Source organism: Dipteris shenzhenensis, chromosome 1, assembly GCF_047967505.1.
Source record: "Dipteris shenzhenensis isolate YYH24624 ecotype China chromosome 1, Dip_SZ_1.0, whole genome shotgun sequence".
Classification (NCBI taxonomy): domain Eukaryota; kingdom Viridiplantae; phylum Streptophyta; class Polypodiopsida; order Gleicheniales; family Dipteridaceae; genus Dipteris; species Dipteris shenzhenensis.
In genome coordinates, this window is record NC_141596.1 from 22,686,053 (window position 1) to 22,706,294 (window position 20,242).

The 20,242-nt window shown below is 49.2% G+C and overlaps 1 protein-coding gene across 2 annotated transcripts in view; it reads right to left on the minus strand.

The window, feature by feature from the left end:
• Positions 1–763: 763 nt before the first annotated feature.
• Positions 764–20,242, minus strand: part of LOC147905550 (uncharacterized) — a 41,542-nt gene continuing 22,063 nt past the window's right edge. For both annotated transcript variants that reach the window (XM_087380533.1, XM_087380526.1), the window contains 8 exons: positions 12,404–12,511; positions 12,117–12,184; positions 11,740–11,965; positions 11,478–11,539; positions 10,965–11,271; positions 10,658–10,732; positions 10,367–10,497; positions 764–1,291 (listed from right to left, as the gene is read on the minus strand). In XM_087380533.1, the coding sequence (XP_087236659.1) occupies positions 1,054–1,291; positions 10,367–10,497; positions 10,658–10,732; positions 10,965–11,271; positions 11,478–11,539; positions 11,740–11,965; positions 12,117–12,184; positions 12,404–12,511 (1,215 nt within the window). In that variant the 3' untranslated portion in view covers positions 764–1,053. The remainder of the gene's footprint in view (positions 1,292–10,366; positions 10,498–10,657; positions 10,733–10,964; positions 11,272–11,477; positions 11,540–11,739; positions 11,966–12,116; positions 12,185–12,403; positions 12,512–20,242) is intronic.

Consider the following 20,242-nt stretch of genomic DNA (forward strand, 5'->3'; position numbering starts at 1 on the left):
AAAGAGCAAACAAAGGCAACAGCTTCCTGTGTTGCATAAGATCAGCACAAGGGGAGGCGATCTGCATTGAAGGACAGGAAGGGTGGCCAACCAACGTGGAAGGAGGCAGGAGGTTGGCGATGGAGGGAGCAGATGGGTTGGCATAGCAGCTCCTTGACAAGCTAACGTTTATTGTCCTACAGCTGGTAGTATTGTTTTGAGTTACACATGGAAATATTTCTTTTAATAATTTTAACATAATCATACACAAAAATATATTTTTACAATTTAAACACATTCCAACTATTGTCCAATGATCACTCATTTCATAAATGCATAGGAAAACTTTTATTTTAAAAATGTTGTCTCGCAAACTTGGAAAACTATTTATCTGTCCTGTTCTTGAAAAAAATGTCATATACAAGCTCTATGTACTACAGCATGTAAATGATTTCGTTGCAGACAAACAAAAAAGCTGGGTACAAAACCAATCAAAAGCTGGTGAAGTGTAACCCCCCATCATATATGTAGAGAGAGCGTTCATGGCAGGCAGCGAAGACAGTGCCACAACCAGCATTTTGATGGGCAATCCGTGCAGATCCGTATATTTCTTTGGAGTTGTAGTATGATGACCTTGGAATTTGTATTCTAAATTTACATACTGTCAATTGATGTGATGCTGGTAAAGTCACTCACCATGTCAAGCTCTAAACACTAAAGATACCGTGAAAATCTGTGCGCATTAATTTCTCTTCAAGACAGTAAAGAAATAACGTCAAATGCTTTAGTATTACGTACAATTTACTTTGCAATACAAAGGTTTATGCAGTTACCCAGGAAGATACATCTGATTACGAGAAACCATGAAAGGTCACAACTCGTGTATCCGTTACGTACTGCCTTGGTACTGTCCCAGTAAAAATGGATCGTGCATAGGATTTATGCCTGCTAGTAAAGTTTTTCACCTGAGACTTGTTCCTAATCCCCATAATCAGGGAGCAAAATCCCTGCACAGGTCAACTCTGGCAGCCTCTGCTATATGACAGAAAATGGATGCAAACAGAGGTCAATCAATCAGAGCATCACAAGTTCATGAACAAGGACACAAAGTGCATGAGCTGCCCCAGGTTTATTTTTTCCTTCAGTTGTTCCATTAAGATTAGGAGGGACTTCCCTACATTGGAAATCACACAGCCTCTGCCGCATTCTTTCCAGCTTCTGTTCACAATTCAGATATTCCAATGCAATACTTGCAACCTCCTCAGGTTGCAATCGTCCAATCAGCTCAGGAACAATCGCTTCGCCTGCCCATCTGCATCTTCAACTGATTGTGATAAGGATGCCTCATTCAAAACATAAATGGGGAAATTACGTTGGATTCATACACAGCACAACATACCTCACATTTTCTAATAACTATAGGGAGATGAATGGTAAGACACTCAAACCCATTGTCCCTACATTACAAGCCCCCGGAAGAGGACAAATGCACCACAGATAAAATGATCAGGCGTGTATGTACTATGCCAAAAATACAGAGTCATCTTGTCACACTAAGAAGATATAATAAAATGCAGTCATCGCATCATACGAAGAGAACCCTATTAATTACATTCTTAAAAAGCCCATGTTATATGCTTAGTGAGGCCAGCATTTTGCTCCCTAGAGTATGATTAATTCCAAGCAAAGCACTATTAACATCGTGCAAGCACAAATAGAAACTAAAATCGGATCTACATACATAACAAAAGAAGACGGAAGATCTTCGTGAGGTGCTGCATCTACTTTCATTTCAAAAAGGCAATAGAATTGTGTGTCATGGATTCATGAATCAGGCATACATACAGATTAAGATAAGACCTATACCGAGAAAAAAAAGAATTTTCGTGGGACGACTGCAATTTTGGTGACAAATGTCATATTGAACTGGGCACTCTGGACTATGAACAAGGCGTGTATGTGTATATGTTTATGTCTAGATGAGTCCAGGAACATGCCCAAACTCATCCTGTAAAACACAACATAGTGCAGTTTCAATCTAATGATAGTCACTCATAAGGCTGAAACCATAAACTCCATCACGCATAGCAGGGACTAGCTACTATGACATCCCCACTGATGTCGTCAGCGCCCAACTGATAGTATAAACATATGCTCTCACACATATAAATCCACAGGTTCAAACAAGCAATAAATTTGTGGCATTGACTTGTGTATGACTTACCTTAAGATATGAACAAGGTGTGTACTCAGGACAGCAGCCAAAATATTTGTCATTGACTACATGTTTAAATTACACATCATAGCTATACCCATAGAGATGCAAGTTCTTGACAAAGCTAACCTTTAAAAGAGCCACTGGTAGTTAGGCAATTGGACTATAACCCTACACACTTTCTAAATTATGTTCACAAAAACACATGGCTTTCTACTTTATGTTCACAAAATACAGTGCACGTATTTGATTCTTTTCTCCTCCATAAACACTCCTGCCAGCCCTCTCCCTCCCTCCCGCAGCCTCTACCTCCCCCTTGCTCACCCCCGCCTCGGCCGCCCTCACCCCCTCGTCTCTCCGCCCTCGACCCTCGCCGGCCCTCGCCTCACCCCCCCACCTCCCGTCTCACCCCCTCGCTGCGCCCTCCGCCCCCCCCCTGCCTCGCCTCTCCGCCTCACCTCTCCCCTTCGCTACGCTCTCCCCCGCCCCTCGCTTCCCCCACCCGCCCTCGCTCCCTCGCTACGCCCCTCCCCCTCGCCTCTCGTTCTCCACCCGCCCCCCCTCGCCCCTTGCCCCCCCTCGCCCCTTGCCCCCCCTCGCTGCGCTCTCCACCCGCCCCCCCTCGCCCCTCGCTCCCCACCCGCCCGCCCCTCGCCCCTCCCGCCCTTCCGCCCCGCCCCCTCGCCCCTCCCGCCCTTCCGCCCCGCCCCCCCCGCCATTCCGCCCCGCCCTGCCCCACCTCAGCCGTCCCCCCGCCCTCTCCTCTTCACCCCCCCCGCCCTCCATCCTCCGCCCCCACCCCCGCTCTCCACCCCTGCCCCCTCCGCCTCCCGGCCTCCCGCCCTCGCTTCCACCGCCATCCCTCCCCCTCACCTTCGCCCCCCGCCTCCGCCCTCCGCCTCCGCCCCCGCCTACGCCTCCGCTTCCCCCACCTGACTCGCTTCGTCCCGTTTCGCCTCATCCTTCTTCATCACACCCAAGCTCCCCCCCCCTCGTCTATCCCCCCCCCCCCTTTTTTGGGTGGCAGCCTCTTCTTCATCGGAGGTTTCGTAGTTTGTCTTGGCGGTATGGCGGCTCCCTACCCGGAACCGGAGGCCTAGTCGGACCCTCCCTCTCCAGATGCCTACCGCATTATCTTGACAGAGCAACAATTGTCTCGGGTACAGGAGGTTGCCAATGACTTTGCCCTTACCTCTGTCTACGGCAGAGTCATTGGACATTCCCCCTCCACATCAGCCATCAGGGACTGGCTCCAGTCCACTCTCATGCTAGAGGACAGCCACATTGAGGAGGTGGCCCTTATGGGAAGGGGCGTCTTCTGGCTTAAACTCTCTACTGCGAAAGCGGCGAGCAACCTGATTGCTGGTTCCCCCACATCTGTGGATGGAAAGATCATTATGATAGTCCCTTGGTACCGTGGATTCAGTGCAACGGATTTTGATGCTCGTTTCCGCATACCTCGCCACCCAGTGACGCTAGTTTTTCCAGGCCTTGCTGCTGAGCTGCAGCCGATTGTTAGGGACCTGGGCTCCCACTTTGGCTGGGTTATGCATGACACTTTCGCCGACATGGTTACTACGGCAGGAGCCCCTCGAGTCCGTGTGGTTGTGGCGGACCCTGCGTCTCTCCTTGCAGTGATTGAGATCGTGACAGATGCCGGCAGCATTACCCAGAGCATGGTAGTCACAGGACAGCCAGGCCAGTGCCTAAGGTGTCACGGCTTTGGGCACCTGGCTGCTATTTGTCCACGATTCTCCAGTTCCTCTCGGGCCCCCCCCTCCCCCTCCGTCCCCTCCCCCCCCCTCCGGGCAGCCACGTCAGGAGGAGCAGAGGCAGCCGGAGTCCGGTCCAGAGATAGCTGGCGGTTGGACTGAGGTCAGAAGGAAAAGAGGAAAGAATAAGAAGATTTCCGAAAAAGGCAAGGAGGCAGAGGTTACCCAACCTGCAGCAGCGCCTCAGAGACCTGACAGGCAGCCGCCCCAGGGTCCTGGGAGAGCTTCTTCTTCGACGGTAGCCCGCCCTCCACAGCCTCAGGTCCCCCTCTCTTCCGCTCCCCAGCGCCCTTCCGCTCAATCCCAGCCCCCAGGCACACCCCCCTCTTCCCGACCCGCAGCATCAGCCCCCGCCTCTTCCTCTTCGGTCTCCTCCTCTTCCTTCTCCGCCCTAGTCCCAGGTGCAGCCCCATCCCCCCCCGCCTCTCTCAGCTCTCCTGCAGTGTCAGCTGTACCGATGGTTCCTCAGCCGCGGGCAGCCCCCACTCCCCCTCCTCCACCCCCCCCGCTAGCCCCCGCCTCTTCCTCTTCAGTCTCCTCTTCCTTCTCCGCCCTAGTCCCAGGTGCAGCCCCATCCCCCCCCGCCTCTCTCAGCTCTCCTGCAGTGTCAGCTGTACCGATGGTTCCTCAGCCGCGGGCAGCCCCCACTCCCCCTCCTCCACCCCCCCCCGCTAGTCGCCTTTGTGGAGTCTGAGTTGCCTACCCCCCAGCCACCTCCCCCTTCCCCTCCACAGGCAGGTCACCCTGAATCTACACCACCACTGGAGCAGTCCTCCCTGTCTGCTAGCCCCTCAGTTGCAAACTCTGGTGGGCCTCAGCTTCAGGAGAGAGAGCTTCCTCGCAACTTCTACAGATCTGGCCCTTGGGACTACTTGGATGTGGCCGACCTTGGGACCTTTCCTGCTTGTCTCGACATCAGTATCTTCCTGCTCCGTAAAGGGGCGGATGGGAAGATCGCAACCTTGGCCCCGAGGGATGGCCCTAGCTTTGCTTTCACATTCCTCAGCGACGGCACCGAGACTAGGACAGACGACTCGGTCTGGGAGGCTCTCAGAGAGCAGACTGCTCAGGTTTGCTCCTAGATAGGCCCGTCCGGTGGACAGCTTCTCGAGACTCAGTGGTCCGAGGGTGACGTGCGCCTACGGTGGCGTTGCGCCGCCAAACGCTTCAGATTGATTGTGATCCTCAAGCCCCCTCTGTCGTGGCCCCCTCAAAAACTCCGAGCCTTCTACGGGATGTCAGAGCCTGGACCCCTCAAAAACTCCGAGCCTTCTACGGGATGTCTACTTCAGAGATCTCGAGTTGGCTCGAGAAAGCATTTGTTCATGGTACTAAAGGCCTTACGCCTTTGCTAAAGGTGTTGAAGAACGGGCAGGACGATCCCACCTCCCCCTCCAAACCCTCTCATAAGCGTCAGCGCCTCCATTCCGACATGTCAACTTCTTCATCGACATCTGCCACGAGTAGACAATTGTTCGCAGCCTACCAGTCCTCACCATGAGCCTACACCTTGTCTCCTGGAATGTGAACGGGTTTCATTCTTCTGGCACCCATGGTCCTAGGAAGCTCATCTTGAGACAGGAACTTCAGCCAACAGTGATTGGTCGCTTGGATATACTTCTGCTCCAGGAGCACAAGCTTTCTGTGGCTCATTCCCGTAGCTGCGGGAAGATTCTCCCTGGACGCTCTCACACTTATTGGGAGCCCTCGATCGGCGCACAGGGGAGGAGTGGCGGTGTCTGTACTTCCGTGTGCGAGCAGTTAGCCCAGGGAGTTTTTGGTCATGGTACGTTGATTTCAGGCCGTGCCCTTTGGGTAGGCCTCGAGTTGGAGGGTTCCAAAATAGGGATCCTCAACATCTATGCTCCCACAGACCTCCGATGCAGAGCCACCTTCTGGAGGACACTTACAGGGATTCTCCCAGACATGGATTCCTGGATTGTTGGAGGTGACTTCAACAATCTGGAGACCTTGGAGGACCAGCAGGGCGGAGGACCAGAGTTTACAGGTATGGCTCAGAGCAGGCCGCTTGGGACTCCTTTATCTTCGCGACAGGAGGTAGGGACAGCTGGAGAGACCCGTCCTTCCGCCGTTGGCACGAGAGCTTGGACTTCTCGTGGGGCTTCCGCAGGGAAGGAGGCAGACTCCTGGAGAGACTGGATAGATTTTATGTCAGTGATTGGGCCATCAGCAGAGGCGGTCAGGCGGGTATAGTGCCACGGACGACACTTTCCGACCACGCGCCTATGCTCTTATCATTAGATTCGGCAACTCAGTCCCTTCCTCCCCGTTCGTGCCGGATCCCCGACTCCATCTTCTTGAGGGAGGACGTGCGCAGTAGCATCGGTAGCCTTTGGGACAGAGATTGGGGCGAGTGCGTGGATCTGGTTGATTCGGTGGCGCAGGCTTTGCAGGAGTCTAGCCAGATTTGCCAGCTCGCGACCCTTCAGGTTCGACAGGAGTGGTGGGGCAGAGAGAGAGCTCTTCGTAGGGACCTCGCTTCCATTCAGCGACTCCAGCAGGCAGCCCCGGGCTCGGAGGAGCTTCGGATCCAGGCCCTTCGAGCCAGAGCCCTTCTTGAGAAGACTCTCCAGTGCCGTTCAGAGTTTTCCTATCACGCCTCCCTCTCATTCTGGGCTCGGAAGGGCGACCGGATGTGCAGGGAGTTCTTCAGGACGCATGGCCAGAGAGCAGCAGGTGATCAGCTACGAAGTCTGAGGACAGCGGAGGGGCACATCGTTACTGATCCGGGTGAGGTCTTGGGGTTGGCTACCGACTTCTACATGACCCTTTTCCAGCAGGAGCAGCTTGCCCCTCGCACTCGACGTTCCCGCGAGGAGGTGTGGAGGCATATTCCAGCCCTAGTTCAGCCCAGCATGCACGCGACGTTGGCACCGTTCACTACTGACGAGATGTTGGAGGCCTTGATGGCCATCGATGGGCAGAAATGCCCTGGCGAGGATGGGCTATCTTGCGCTTTCTTCACCTCCTTCTGGGATCAGATCCATCAGCCCCTCCTAGCAGCCCTCCAGAGGATTTTCAGCAGCGGATATATGCCAGAGAGCCTCTCCTCGGGACTGATTTGCCTCATCCCGAAGGGAGGAGATCGACAGGAGATCCGTCAGTGGCGCCCGATCACTCTCCTCTCCACTGCCTACAAAATCCTTGCCAAGATGATCAGCGCCAGAGTTCGGCCTCTACTTCCTGACCTCATTCATGACACTCAGACACGCTTTGTCTAGGATCGCAGTATCCAGGATAATGTCTTCACTTTCTCAGAGGCGGCGGAGTGGGCTCAGCACAGCGGGTCACATTTAGCCATCCTACTTCTCGACTTTGAGAAGGCCTACGATCGAGTGGACTGGTCCTTCTTGGAGGGTACTCTGGAGCGACTAGGGTTCCCAGCAGGATGGATACAGGGTATTTCAGCATTATACAAGACGGCTTCCAGCAGGGTCATCATCGGCGGCAGGATGGGAGAGCGATTTCGTTTGGAGAGATCAGTGCGTCAGGGTTGCCCCCTTGCTCCTTACCTGTTTCTCTTCTTCGCCGAGGCCATGACATACTACCTTCGAGCGAGGTCGACCGGGATCTGGGGTGTTCGCCTTCCCATCAGGGAGGACACGGAGCTTCTGGATTCGGAGTATGCAGATGACACAGCACTGTATGTTCAGGATGATGAGATGATGCTGGAGAGGGTGAGGCTAGCCCTAGAGGTCTTCTGCTCGACAGCCGGTGCGAAAATCAACTGGAACAAATCAGTTGGTTTTCTCACAAATCCGGGGGCGTGCTCACAGTGGGGGAGGTTTTTGGGCTTCAGGTGGATCCCGCGGGGACAGACAGCTAGATATCTCGGCTTTCAGGTCGGCCTGGATATCACGCCAGCTCAGCAGTTTCTCCCGGTGCTAGATTCCATTCGACGGAAGCTGGCTTTCTGGAGCACTGCTAAGCTCTCTCTCGCAGGTCGTGCTCTTGTAGTCAACCAGGTTCTCTTAGCCACGGCATGGTATGTGGCTTCTTGTTGGTGTTTCTCGAGATCCAGCGTGGCACAGCTTAGGAGGTTGGTCCGGAACTTCCTGTGGTCTGGGGGGGACGGTCTCAGAGATACCAGAGCCAGGGTTGCCTGGCAGACAGTCATTCTTCCGCAGGCTGAGGGTGGCCTGGGGGTCATCGATCCTGAGCTTCAGAGTCAGGCCCTACTGGGCAAGTTAGTTATCCGCGGTTTGACCCCCGGGGGGCAAACGTGGAAGATGTTACTTCAGCAGGGGGTCGGTTCTTGTGTCCCACGCCGAGGTGGAGAGTGGCTACCGTCCCTCAGGTGGATCTTCACTTCTGCCCCACTCACTCAGCCCCGCTCCCCACTCGTTCGTAGCCTTCTCATGGTTTGGAGGCGGCTCTGCCTCAGTCTCATTCAGTCCCCTCCTAGCTGTCAGGAGGAGATCGATCGCCAGCCGCTCATCTGGAACGACTAGGTCAGAGATGCCGAGGGCCTTCAACTGGGGGAGAGATCACACATCAGGTGGGACGGCTGGATGCGGGGGCCAGCCCGGTCCCTTCGAGTTTGGAGGGACAGGTACAGACACTTGGATACCGCTGCTCTAGCAGTCGCTGTTGGAGGTGCCCGTGGAGCTCAGGTGAGACGCACGGAGATAGACGGAGCGATTCCAGCCGGTTGGTTGGCTCCACCTGAGATTCAGACCCTCATGCCTGGTGATGACCGTTGGCTGGGACAGTTCACCCCCCGTGGCATCCCACTGGTGGTTGCAGGTCGAATGGACGACACTTCGGTTTCCTTTTTCGCGGTTACGGGGGACGGCCGACTCAGGAGAGAGGATGTGCTCATCGACCCACTACTCCCATGGCAGAGGGTTCGGGTCGTAGGCCTCGTGGGGAAGGTTTGGTGGACCGATCCCAGTATAGAGCAGGATCAGCTGCAGTTATGGCGACTCTGGCTCTGGGAGGGGCGGGCCTTGTCAGAGCTTGATTGGGACCCAGGAGAGTGGAGATAGCCAGAGATTGTGACAGGTCAGGGGCCGACCTCTTTCTTCGCCTACAGCACGACATTGGGCAGGAGAGTTCTCGGGAGGATGCAGAGCCGCCCGCCCACCCAGCGGCCCAGTTGGTATGCTCAGGGTATCTCCAAGTTATTTTTGCAGGCCTTCTGGAAGGCCTTGTGGGAGAGCTGGCGACCGCGGAAGATCTCCTAGTTCCTTTGGCTTCTCGCCCACAAAGGTCTTCCAGTGGGGAGCTGGTTGCGGTAGGTGGGTCACGATGGACGCTGCCAGATTTGTCATGAGGACGAGGAGTCACCAAAACACTGCCTGTGGAGCTGCACTCGCGCCCAGGAAGTGTGGAGGTGGACCTTTGGGATCCTTACTCGCGCAGCACCGGAGTTAGGTATGATCACTTGGGGCGCGTTCTGCTGGTGCAGCACCGCACCTGGCTTCCATCACTTGTTCGAGGCATGTCTGCAGGACCCCACGTTCCTTATCACACAGGGGATGTGGGGGCCGCTCGAGAGCATTCCGCCGCACCTGGCAGAGGCTGACACAGGTTCTCAGGAGAGGCAGCCAGTCTGGGAGATTATTAGCAGCATCACAGGATGGCACATCTGGACCTCGCGCTGCGCGCAGATCCTCGGTGGCACCTCCCTTTCGACTGCCCAGGTCATGACTGACATCTGGAGTGAGATTATACACACCCTCAGAGGCCAGTGGGACCAGATACACGGTGACTCCCGAGCTGGCCGGGAGAAGCGGAGACGTTTCCTCCGTGATTGGGACACACAGGGCCTCTTCTTCGAGCATACTTCGCAGGGCCTTCAGTGGCGCTATTCACCACCTCTCTGGCTGTTCATTCACACTCGCCTGATCCCCCCGTGAGAGAGAGCTTTACTTTTTTGTTTCCTTTTTGGGCTGCGTCCGATTTGTGAACGCAGGCCCGTCAGTTGCAAAGCTGACCTCATGTATCTTGTTTTCGAAGTAATATAATCAGCACTGTTTTTTCGGCAAAAAAAAAAAAATGTTCACAAAACACATGCCAGGGTCCTTAGTCCCAACTCCTGATTACTTCCCATTCCATACTCAAGGAACCTTGGAATCAAGTGGTTAACATTCAATGATATCTCTTAATTTTGGCTCAGTGATATCTCTTAATTTTGGCTCAGTCTCAACCAAATTTCACCCTATTACCTGGTAGTGTTTGGGGCATATGAGAATAAACATTTGAAGTTTAGAGGGCCTATCATAATTGCACATATAGAACATAAGACCAGAAACAAATTCTTTTGTTGATCTTTTATTGATACTCCATATTATGTTCTTCCCATAACAGTTTCTTATTTGAATTCCCTCCAATGGCATACATAATAACAACTCATTCTTTAAAATCTAGATCTCACCTGTTCGGCCAAGAAATAAATCCAACTGTTCTTAAAATCGTGTAGTTCACTAGGCTCGTGATCAGATCCCCAAACCATCCTGGAGTATAAGTTAAAAGTCCCAGTATTCCGCCAGTAGCACCTTTGAAAGCCTATATATACAACATAAACCACAAACATCTGAGGACACTCGCAAAGAAGCCCCCACCTAGCCCTGGCTATACATCACAGAAACCAAAGCATCGCAAGCACACTTTCATGAAAGGACATTCTACAGAAGTCAACATACAAAGGCTAAAGATCAGAAGAGACCTCCAAAGCATAAGTAGGAAGCAAAACAATCATAGGAATTGCTAAGGAGCCAAGTTCTGCTGTGTTTGTACCTGCCTGAAGGCATAGCAAACAGACAGATGCTTAGTATATCTATGCTTTATGTGCACAAAAAGAATCCTTGTTGACTAGAGCCTCTTGCCTCTTGTAAGTTCTACTAAAGATGATAACCTCCAACGGCCTTCCCAATATATTCTAAAAGACCCAAAGCATGAAATCTAACAAAATACATGAACAATCCAGAGAATGAAGCATCTTGTCTTGTACTCAAAAGAACCACTCCACTCACAGTAGTCAGACAGACAGTGCATTGCTTGAATACCCTATATGGTGGAAATTCTTGGTACACTTCTATGTGAACACCACTTTCTGTCACTAAATGAGCAGATGCAGGTTTTGAACGGCTATGTTGAGACCAAAGCTTTCCTGCCTCGATTTGTATGTCCATAGACAGGGAACTTTCTTTAAGAATTTTGCCAGAAGCCCACTTAAAGCGAGCAATGAAAGGATTATGTAAAGCACTGGCATGATGAGAAAGTGTTTCCAGGTCAACGGTGGGCGCCAAAGGTAGTATAAACTGCACATTGCCACCCATGCTGTACAGAAGTCAACCATTATTCTATCCCTCAATCAGCACATGGTTGCAATACATTGCACAAAGCTCAAAAGAAGACATAAAAGCTTAACCTCCAGTGTATTTCACAAGAACAAAATGTCATTTGTGTTGAAAGAGAAAATCTACAGCTGCCAAATGAAGATTTGAAAACGGCATATCAGGAAAATAAAACACCAGTGAAATTACCCTGTATAAATAAATTCAGCAACAGACATCATGTATGGCACACCAATAGCAAGCTTTGCATCCTGAAACAGAGAAAAAAATTTGTTCAATGCTTAGGGCATAGAAAAGATCCTCAAGCAATCTTGATTACCAAAAAGCACAAATGATCACCGTCAACTACATACAAGGCCCTACACCCTAGACTCACCCACACACACACCCCCCCCCCAAAAAAAAAGAAAAAAGGGGAAAAACATCTGGAGTCTGGAAGTAGGATAAACACCTTGGAACCTGGGAGAAGACCCACCACTCGCCCAGGTGCACAATTTCTATTATCCCTTTCACCATTGGAAGTAGTAACTTCTGTTTGAGAGTGACTCTCAGAGACACCATCTGCCAATGCAACAGCATCCCAAAATAGATCACCCACAACTTGACATTTGGACCTGAAAGAACTGGGAACTCTCTCCATTAACTCTGGCTTTGAGACCGCGTACAAGTCCACCAATCTGTTCCAAAAATCCAGACCTTTTTTATATGTAGTTGCAAGTAGCCAGAGCCGAAGAGAAGGTTCAGGTTTTTGAACGTCTCTAATCGTGTTAGCCCTCCCTCTTGTTTCCCTTCCAAGCGAGAAAGAAAAATAAAAGTACTGCTACGTACCCAGGCCACCTGACATTCTCATGGGCATACACAACAACTTTGTAACCCAGAATCCTCCCAAGTATCACCTGCTCCCTCATTTGTATGCCCAACACAAAACCAACTATGTAAGCAGAGAGCAACCATCGCAAATGAAATATTAGGATTAAATTTGTTGAAATTCTGTAAGAGCAGATTTAATGCTTAATAAACCTCGTTCCTTCAGTTGTGGTGAAATCAAAGAGTCTTTGGAAGATGAAAGCAATTATCCAATGTACACATGGTGAAGTCACAATTCAGCAAGGTACCGCAAAAAATTGATCCCCTCCGAGAAAAATGCATATTCCTTTCTCATACCAATCCCATTGGTCATGGGTCCGACCAAGTAGCAATAGCTCCCAAAAGTTTTCAGGTCCCTAGACACAAAATATTAAAATGTTGATTATTGTAATAAGTAGCTGAAACAAAATCCAATAATCTGTAAAACGTGAAGAAGAGAGGTAAAATGGGAAGAGAGGGTAGAGGACAGTCATGGAAAGGGAGGAGAGGACAACGGTAAAAAGGGAGGAGAAATTATTGTTTTGTGTGTGTGTGTGTGTGTGCACGCGCGCTTTTTTTTTTTTTTGGGGGGAGGGGGGTCTTTAATTAGGGAGGCCCCTTTTCAGACATCTAAATCCATTATTAATCGAGTCAACATTCACGATTCAATATTTTTGGAACACTTTGCAAACACCAACCAAGATCCCATAGTCTCGGTAACAAGGACAAAAAACCAATAATAAAAGAGTGACATGGATATCCCTTACTAAATCATCTGCTTTTGAGTCAAGATTATTCTAAGAAAGAGCCTGATACGGAGCATGAGCACAACCTTTTGCTAAAGGGTATTTCCAAGCAACATGCTCATACTAGCTATTCAATCAAGATGGAGCAGAATCCATTTATATTCATGTTTACACCAATATGAAGTGCTTGATATGCTCCACTTTTCACATTGGTCAAACTCACATGCCACTGCTTGCTTGCCTGTACAATTTTCTTGTTGTTGTTTTTGGGACTAGTTGCTTGCTAAAACAGGAGCATTAAGAGCGAGAATGGGCTGGCTGACCGCTACCAGCCCATTGCCTTGAAGTTCAATAACGAGGATTCTTTGTGACGAGTGGAAACAGCTTGGACTCAGATTTGCTTGCAGATCCTAAATCACCTTTTCTAGACATTGCCTAATAGGCTCCAGGCCAGGAATGCAAATTTTGGCCCTCCAAATTTGGTTTTTTCCCCCTCGAATGTCAAACGGTGTTTTGGAGTTGCCTCCCTGTAAAGTTCAGGATGCTAATGCAAAATACCGCAGGGGCACATCATGTGAGACTGCTGTTCCAGTTAAAAGAGGCTGCTTGAGCAGCTTACTATTATATGGCTCTTTGGGTCTAGGTAGTACATGATCCTGTAGGCAGCCTGGGATGCCCACCTATATTTTCATAAACTCTCTATACGCTGTAAGAACGTGGGCAGTTTTTAGAGCTTTGAGCTCCCTTCGAATTACAACCTGCTGCTCAGGGGAGTGAGCATTTAAGCAGCCTTGACAGGCTGCATGGGTAGCCGTAGGGCTATTGGGACACACTAGACAAGTGATTGGCAATCAACAGCCCGAGTAGGTACTTCTAACTGTGTCTTAAATACTGATGTAGACTCCCCACTTCGATCATGCCTGAATTTAATGATGGATAGGGGGCCGTTCAAAATGACAGGATCTGTACCCCTATTTGAAGAAACCTTGACCCTGTAACTGAAAACCAAAAGAAGGGGAAAGACTGCACTCAGATCCCTCTGCCTTTTGCAATAAGTGTTTGCTTGTGTCAATTGTTACGCCCCCATGTTGCTACATGGACTGAGCGGTACCCTTGTGCCTGTGCTTGCATGACAAAAGGCTTTCTCTGCTAATGATTGTCAAATACTTGCTTCATGAGTGGAAGAGTAATGGGGCAAGTGGAAGTTCCTGCCATTGGAATATTGCAAAGATAATGAGCATTTAATATGACTTGGCCTTGCTCCTACTATAAGTGAATGGTGAATGTTGATGTTTGTTCATGTAGGTGGCTCCTTGGCAAATCATTTGCTGCCTGCACATACATACAGTGAAGAAAAGTTCATGCAATGGATGAGGACAGGCTGCAATGCCCTGAATGGCGCTCACATACCAATGTAATACAGGAAAGCAGGCTACAGGTAGAGAAGGGCAGGAATGATGAAGCTGAAATAAGGATTTAATAAGGAAGACAACTGACAAAGCACACCAATGGAATAAGAAATGTCTGGCCTGGTGTTGCTCAGATAGAGCAAACTGCCTACCAACCTCCAATACCTGCTGGCATCAACTAGCTGAGATATATCCTGAGCACTCAGCTTCAGCCCAACCTCCATTGGCATCACGACTCACTGCCTCCTTGCAGTCCTCAATCTGGAACTGCTGCAGTATCTCACAGCAATACTTCTCCTGAGAGATGAAGATGTGTTCTTTCTGCTTGACTTCTATCCCAAGGAAGTAATGAAGAAGACCCAGATCCGTCATCTCAAACTCCTTATCAAAAGATTCTTAGCAGGCGAGATCGTCTCCTTATGATCACGTGGGAGTATCAAGTCATCTGCGTACAATATTACAACCACTCTTCTCCCTTCCTCTGAAAAGAGCTACAGGTTAGCATCTGATGGACTTCGATTCAACCCGGTTTTGGTGAAGAACTCATTGATACGTTGGTACCACGCTCTAGGGGCCTATTACAGCCCGTACAGAGCCTTTTTTAATCTGCACAACTTGAGAAGTGGAACCTGGAACTTGAAAACCTTGAGGCTGATTCACATACACCTCCTCCTCCAGGTTTCCATTCAAAAACGCAGATTTCACATCCATTTGAAAGATGGACCACCCATGATGAGCAACCAAGGCTATCACTGTCCAAATGGTCATCATCCGAGCTGTAGGAGCAAAAGTCTCATCGAAGTTGAGACCCTATGCCTGAGCATACCCCTTTACAACCAGCCTGGCCTTATATTTATCCAAACTCCCTTCGGATTACCTTATACACCCACTTTTTACCAATCACCTTCCACTTGAAAGGTCTGTCCACCAAGTCCCACGTGTCATCTTCAAAATAGCATCCATTTCAGCCTTCATGGCTTCCTACCATTCTGGTATATCTTTCGCCTCCTCAAAAGACCTCGGCTCATCAATCTGAGCCACCAATGCATAGTTCATAGTAGGATTTCACAAAATGCGTGGACATTTTCTTACCTCAAAACTTGACTCCAATAATTCAATCAACCGAGACTCCTGCATCATCATCGAGTACCACTGTGGAAGCCTCTTCTTCGTTCGTGTCACTTCTTTGGCTCCGGTGCCTCTGGCTCCGTCTTTGACTCATCGGGTTCTTCATCCTCCCGAAAGGGCCATTGTACCTCGGAGATAACTTGGTATACACTTTCTCTTTGCCCTTAATCTTGCGAAACCTACTTTTTCAAAATTCAAAAGTACCCAATCCCACTTTCTTGAGATATAGATGTCTCTTGTGCTTCTCCTGATATCTCTCAATTGCTGTCCGGACTTGGCTGAATGCGGTCTGGAGATCTCTAACATACTGATCAGCTGCAAAAATGTCATCTTTGGTCCTCGGGATCGGTGGCAGAATCACTTTTCCATAAATGACCTCAAACGGGGCTTTCCTTGTGGAGCTGTGAGCTCTATTGTTATAAGCGAACTCCACGAGCGGGAGGTACTTTTCCCAATCTGATTTGTGATCAACGGAGTAGCATTTCAAAAGATCTAACACAGTTGAATTGGCTATCTCACTTTGACTATCTGACTGGGGATGGAAAGAAGAAGAAAATTTCAGATTTGTCCCCATATTGTCAAATATGGCTCTCCAAAATAGGCTGGTCATCCTCGGGTCTCGGTCATTGACAATGGACTTTGGCATACCATGGTGTTTAAAGAGTGCCATAAAAACCTTGACCATATGATCTGCCTTTATGGTTTTGCGTACTGGAATCAAATGGGCCTGTTTGTTGAATCTATCAATGATAGTCCATATCCCGCCATTCCCTTACTTTGATCGTGGCAAATCAAAGATGAAGTCCATTGCTATACTTTTCCATGGTGCCTGAGGCACAGAAAGAGGCATTAGTAGGCCATGTGGCTTCCGTGTGTCATACTTAACGTTCTGACAAGTGAGGCATTCTGTCACATACTTGTGTTTATCCTTATGCATGACTGGCTAGTAAAATACCTCTCTAAAGCCTGAGTGGTAGCTGTAATTACTCTAGGCCCAGCATATGGAGGTGCATGGCATTCCTCCGTAATTGTCGTCTCATATCTCAGTTGATACATAGGCAATCATCCTTCATTAAATACCCCTCTTTCAGGGAAATACTAACTTGAAGACTGCCCCTCCTGCATTTGCTGCAATATTTCACCAAAGTCTAGGTCACTAGCATAGTGCAACGAAAACATCAAATACAATGGCGATAGCTCCCCTCTATTACTGGCAACGATATGTTGCGCTTTACCCTTATGTACAAACTCAAGCACTCTTTCGGGAAGAGAGAACTTTACTGCCTTACGATGAAATCAAGGCATTCCAAGAATTATATCATGATGCTTGAAGGGGAAATAAAGAAGTCCTCCTGATTTACGTAACTCTGTACATGGACACGAAGCTTCCCAATCAAGGAAGTAATAGGCACATGGTCCACATGGAACATCTGATCGGCATCTAGGGCCCTGCCTAACTCTTTGGTCTTTATTCCCAGCCTCAGGGCTAAGTCTTTTAATATGAAGTTATCAGTAGCCCCTAGATCAAACAGAATAAGTGCTTGTTGGTCTCTTATCTTGCCCCATGAAAGCAACACCTCTCTCTCCACTAGATTCGACACTCTTCCCAAAACATCAAGGAATTCCACCTACCACTCGCCTAGGTAGTACTTGGGCCTTACTTTGCTCCTTCGAGCTCAAATGCCGCTCAAGGCACTGGGCAGCCACATGCCCCTCTTTGCCACACCTGAAGCATTTGCCCTCTTTTCGCATAGTGGCAATCTGTTCAGGAGTAAACTGTGGTTTTCCCTCATAGGCTTTTTGCACTTGGTTTCCCTCCCACATTCTGAGGCTGAAATTCCCTTTTTTGAGCCTTGGAAACTCCCTTTTCTCAAACTAGGGAGTGGCTGACTTCATCTCTGCTGTCCCGGCTTGCAAGGGCACAGTGATGGGATCTTGCATGTGCATTAGGCTGGCCACAAAAGCTGAATGCATTACTTCCTGAATACTTTTGATGTGCTGGGTGTTTATCACAGCCTGGATCTTGGGAGTTAGGCCAGCCCTATATTTCCAGAGTTAGGTCTTCTTGGAGACCTTAAAAGGTGCAATCTGCAGATATGCATCCCAAAACTTCTGATTATAAGTCTCCACTGAATCCCGTGCATCCATGTGCAGACTCTCCTAACTGAGGAGGACATGGTCCCTGAACAGCTTTGGCATAAATTGCTTACTAAAAAATTTCCTGAAGCCCCTTCTATTGCCTAGGAGCTGAACCATCTATGGTTTGTGCAGTCCACCATGCACTAGCTGTACGTATCAGATGCAGATTGACCATACGCAATTTTGATGACTAATTGAAGTTCTCTATGCCAAAGGCAACATAAAACTGGCTTATGAATTGCATAGCCTTTTTCAGTATGACCATACTGGCCATTGAAAGTTGCAAACTTTACAGACTTTCCAACTTCCTTAAGTTCCCGAGGCTTTGCATGCCTTCCTTTGGATGATTTCTTCTTTCTGGTCCTATGAGTGGATGCTCCAGAAGAAGAAGATGAAGAAGTGGAACTGGAAGAAGAGGAAGAAGGACTCGAAGATCTGTGATAATGTTTGGTCCTTTCCTTCCTCTACACGAGGATTTTCCGAACTGCAAAACAAGGGATCTCTCCTCACCCGTGCTAGCTGTGCAAGCAACTCCCTTTAGGAGTTCTCAACATTGAATTGCATGCCCTCTTCCTGCCTCACCCTGGCACTGTCAGCAATCCCCTCATGGGGTGAATGTGCATGATCATATGAAGCCATAACCTCAAGCTCGACTTGAGACTTGTCAGCCCTTACACAAAGAGTATGATACTAAGGCACACAGTAGAATCCCTCAGCAAGAGGTATAGCAAAACTGTAACTTTATTTTGACTTGTGCCAATAATTGGCTATTACCTCAAGGCATATTTTCCCTAAATTATAAAGGGAACCAAGTCACTCTAATCTGCTGTCCCACCCAAAGTACCGCTTGCTGACTATATATCTGCCCTGGGACTTTTATGTATCTGCTCTGGGACTTTTATGATCAGTGTACTAGCGATTGTTGTTATGCATTGGTATATGGTTTGTATCTCGAGCTCTATAGAATCATATATGCAATGTTAGTTATGTATTGCTCGTTCAGCAATGTTAGTTATGTGTTGCTCATTCTGCAATGTTGGTTATGCGCTCCTTGTTCTGCAATGTTGGTTATTCATTGCTCGTTTTGCAATGTTGTTTATGCACTGCTCGTTCTGCAATGTTAATTATGTGTTGGTCGTTTTGCAATGCTAGTTATGCGTTGGTCGTTCTGCACTGTTGGTTATGTGTTGCTCGTTCTGCACTATTGGTTATTCATTGCTTGTTTTGCAATGTTGGTTATGCACTGCTAGTTATACATTGCTCGTTCTGCATATGTCATAGGGACGTGAATTTTCTACACCTGTGACTACCTTTGAAGAGAGGGGTAAACATCCCACTCCTAAAAATAGCTCCACGGGCCACGTTTGGCAAGCTGGCTTGGGAAGCTAGCAAAAAAGTCAAAATTCACTTGGAGACAAGTTTCTAGACCAAAGGAAGGCAGGGAGCATAGTTACCAGGGAACAAGAACATTTCGGGAACAGGGGGGTCGGAACGGGAACGTTTCAGGAAGGGGGAACGGGAACGAGAATGCCACGTCATATGACTCGTCATCAAATCACATGGAAAGGAGTAGAAGGGGAGGAAGGAGAGGGGGCTGAGTGGCTGAGTGGAAAGGGGTGGAGAAGGGAGTGGAAGGGGAGGGGGCTGAGTGGAAGGATATGGGGGCTAAGTGGCTGAGTGGAAAGGGGTGGAGAAGGGAGTGGAAGGGGAGGGGGCTGAGTGGAGAAGGTTCAAGGGAGTACAAGGAGAGGGGCTGAGTTGAAGGGAGTGGAAGGAGAGGGGGCTGAGTGGAAGGGAGTGGAAGGAGAGAGAGTAGAAGGGAGTGGGAGTGGGAGTGGAGGGGGCTGAGTGGAAGGAGAGGGAGTAGAAGGGAGTGGGAGGGAGGGTAGAGAGTGGGAAAACCCCCCGTCAGCGGCTATATATGCTCCTGGGCAACCCTAAACTGGGAATGCCAAACCCTAGACGTTCCGGCCGTTCCTTGGCCGTTCCGGCCACATTCCCTAGTGTTCCCAAAACTGGGAACGCTCCTCGGCATTCCCGATAGGCACTCCACCTAGGAACGGCGTTCCCACGTTCCAGGAAGACGGAACGCCATTCCCTGGTAACTATGGCAAGGGGAGGCCTGTTCTAACAAATCGCCTTGCTGATTTTTGACTACCAGAGCAGTCCGTGTTCCATTTGACGGTTGTCGAGGCAAGCCTCCAGAAGAATTCGTTTTTGCGCCATTAGCCTTCAAAAGAATTAGGGAGCCTCTAGAAGAATTCGTTTTTGTGCTAGGGAGCCTTCATAAGAATGTGCCAGGGAGCCCCCATAAGAATTCGTTTTTTAGCCATGGAGCCTCCAGAAGAATTAGATTTTGTGCTAAGGAGCCTCCGAAAGAATTCGCCTTTTGCAAGAAGCCTCCAGAATTGAATCGCCATCAACCAGGGAGTTGCCAGGTGAAATCCAGGTGCAATGTTACGATTTTCTACTTCTGATTGGCTCTATGGTTCATTCTTAGCATAAGGATCGCCTCATCAAGTGGGAAATTTTAAGTTTTTTCTCAAAAATTTGACCTGCGAAATTAGGACAAAACTAGCATTTGGGGCTTTTGGTACTGGTTTTTGATCAGGGCTTAAGACATTGCATTTACTCTTGATTCGAGTCATTAAAGATGCCTGTATAGAGCTCTACAGGTCAAGCTAGT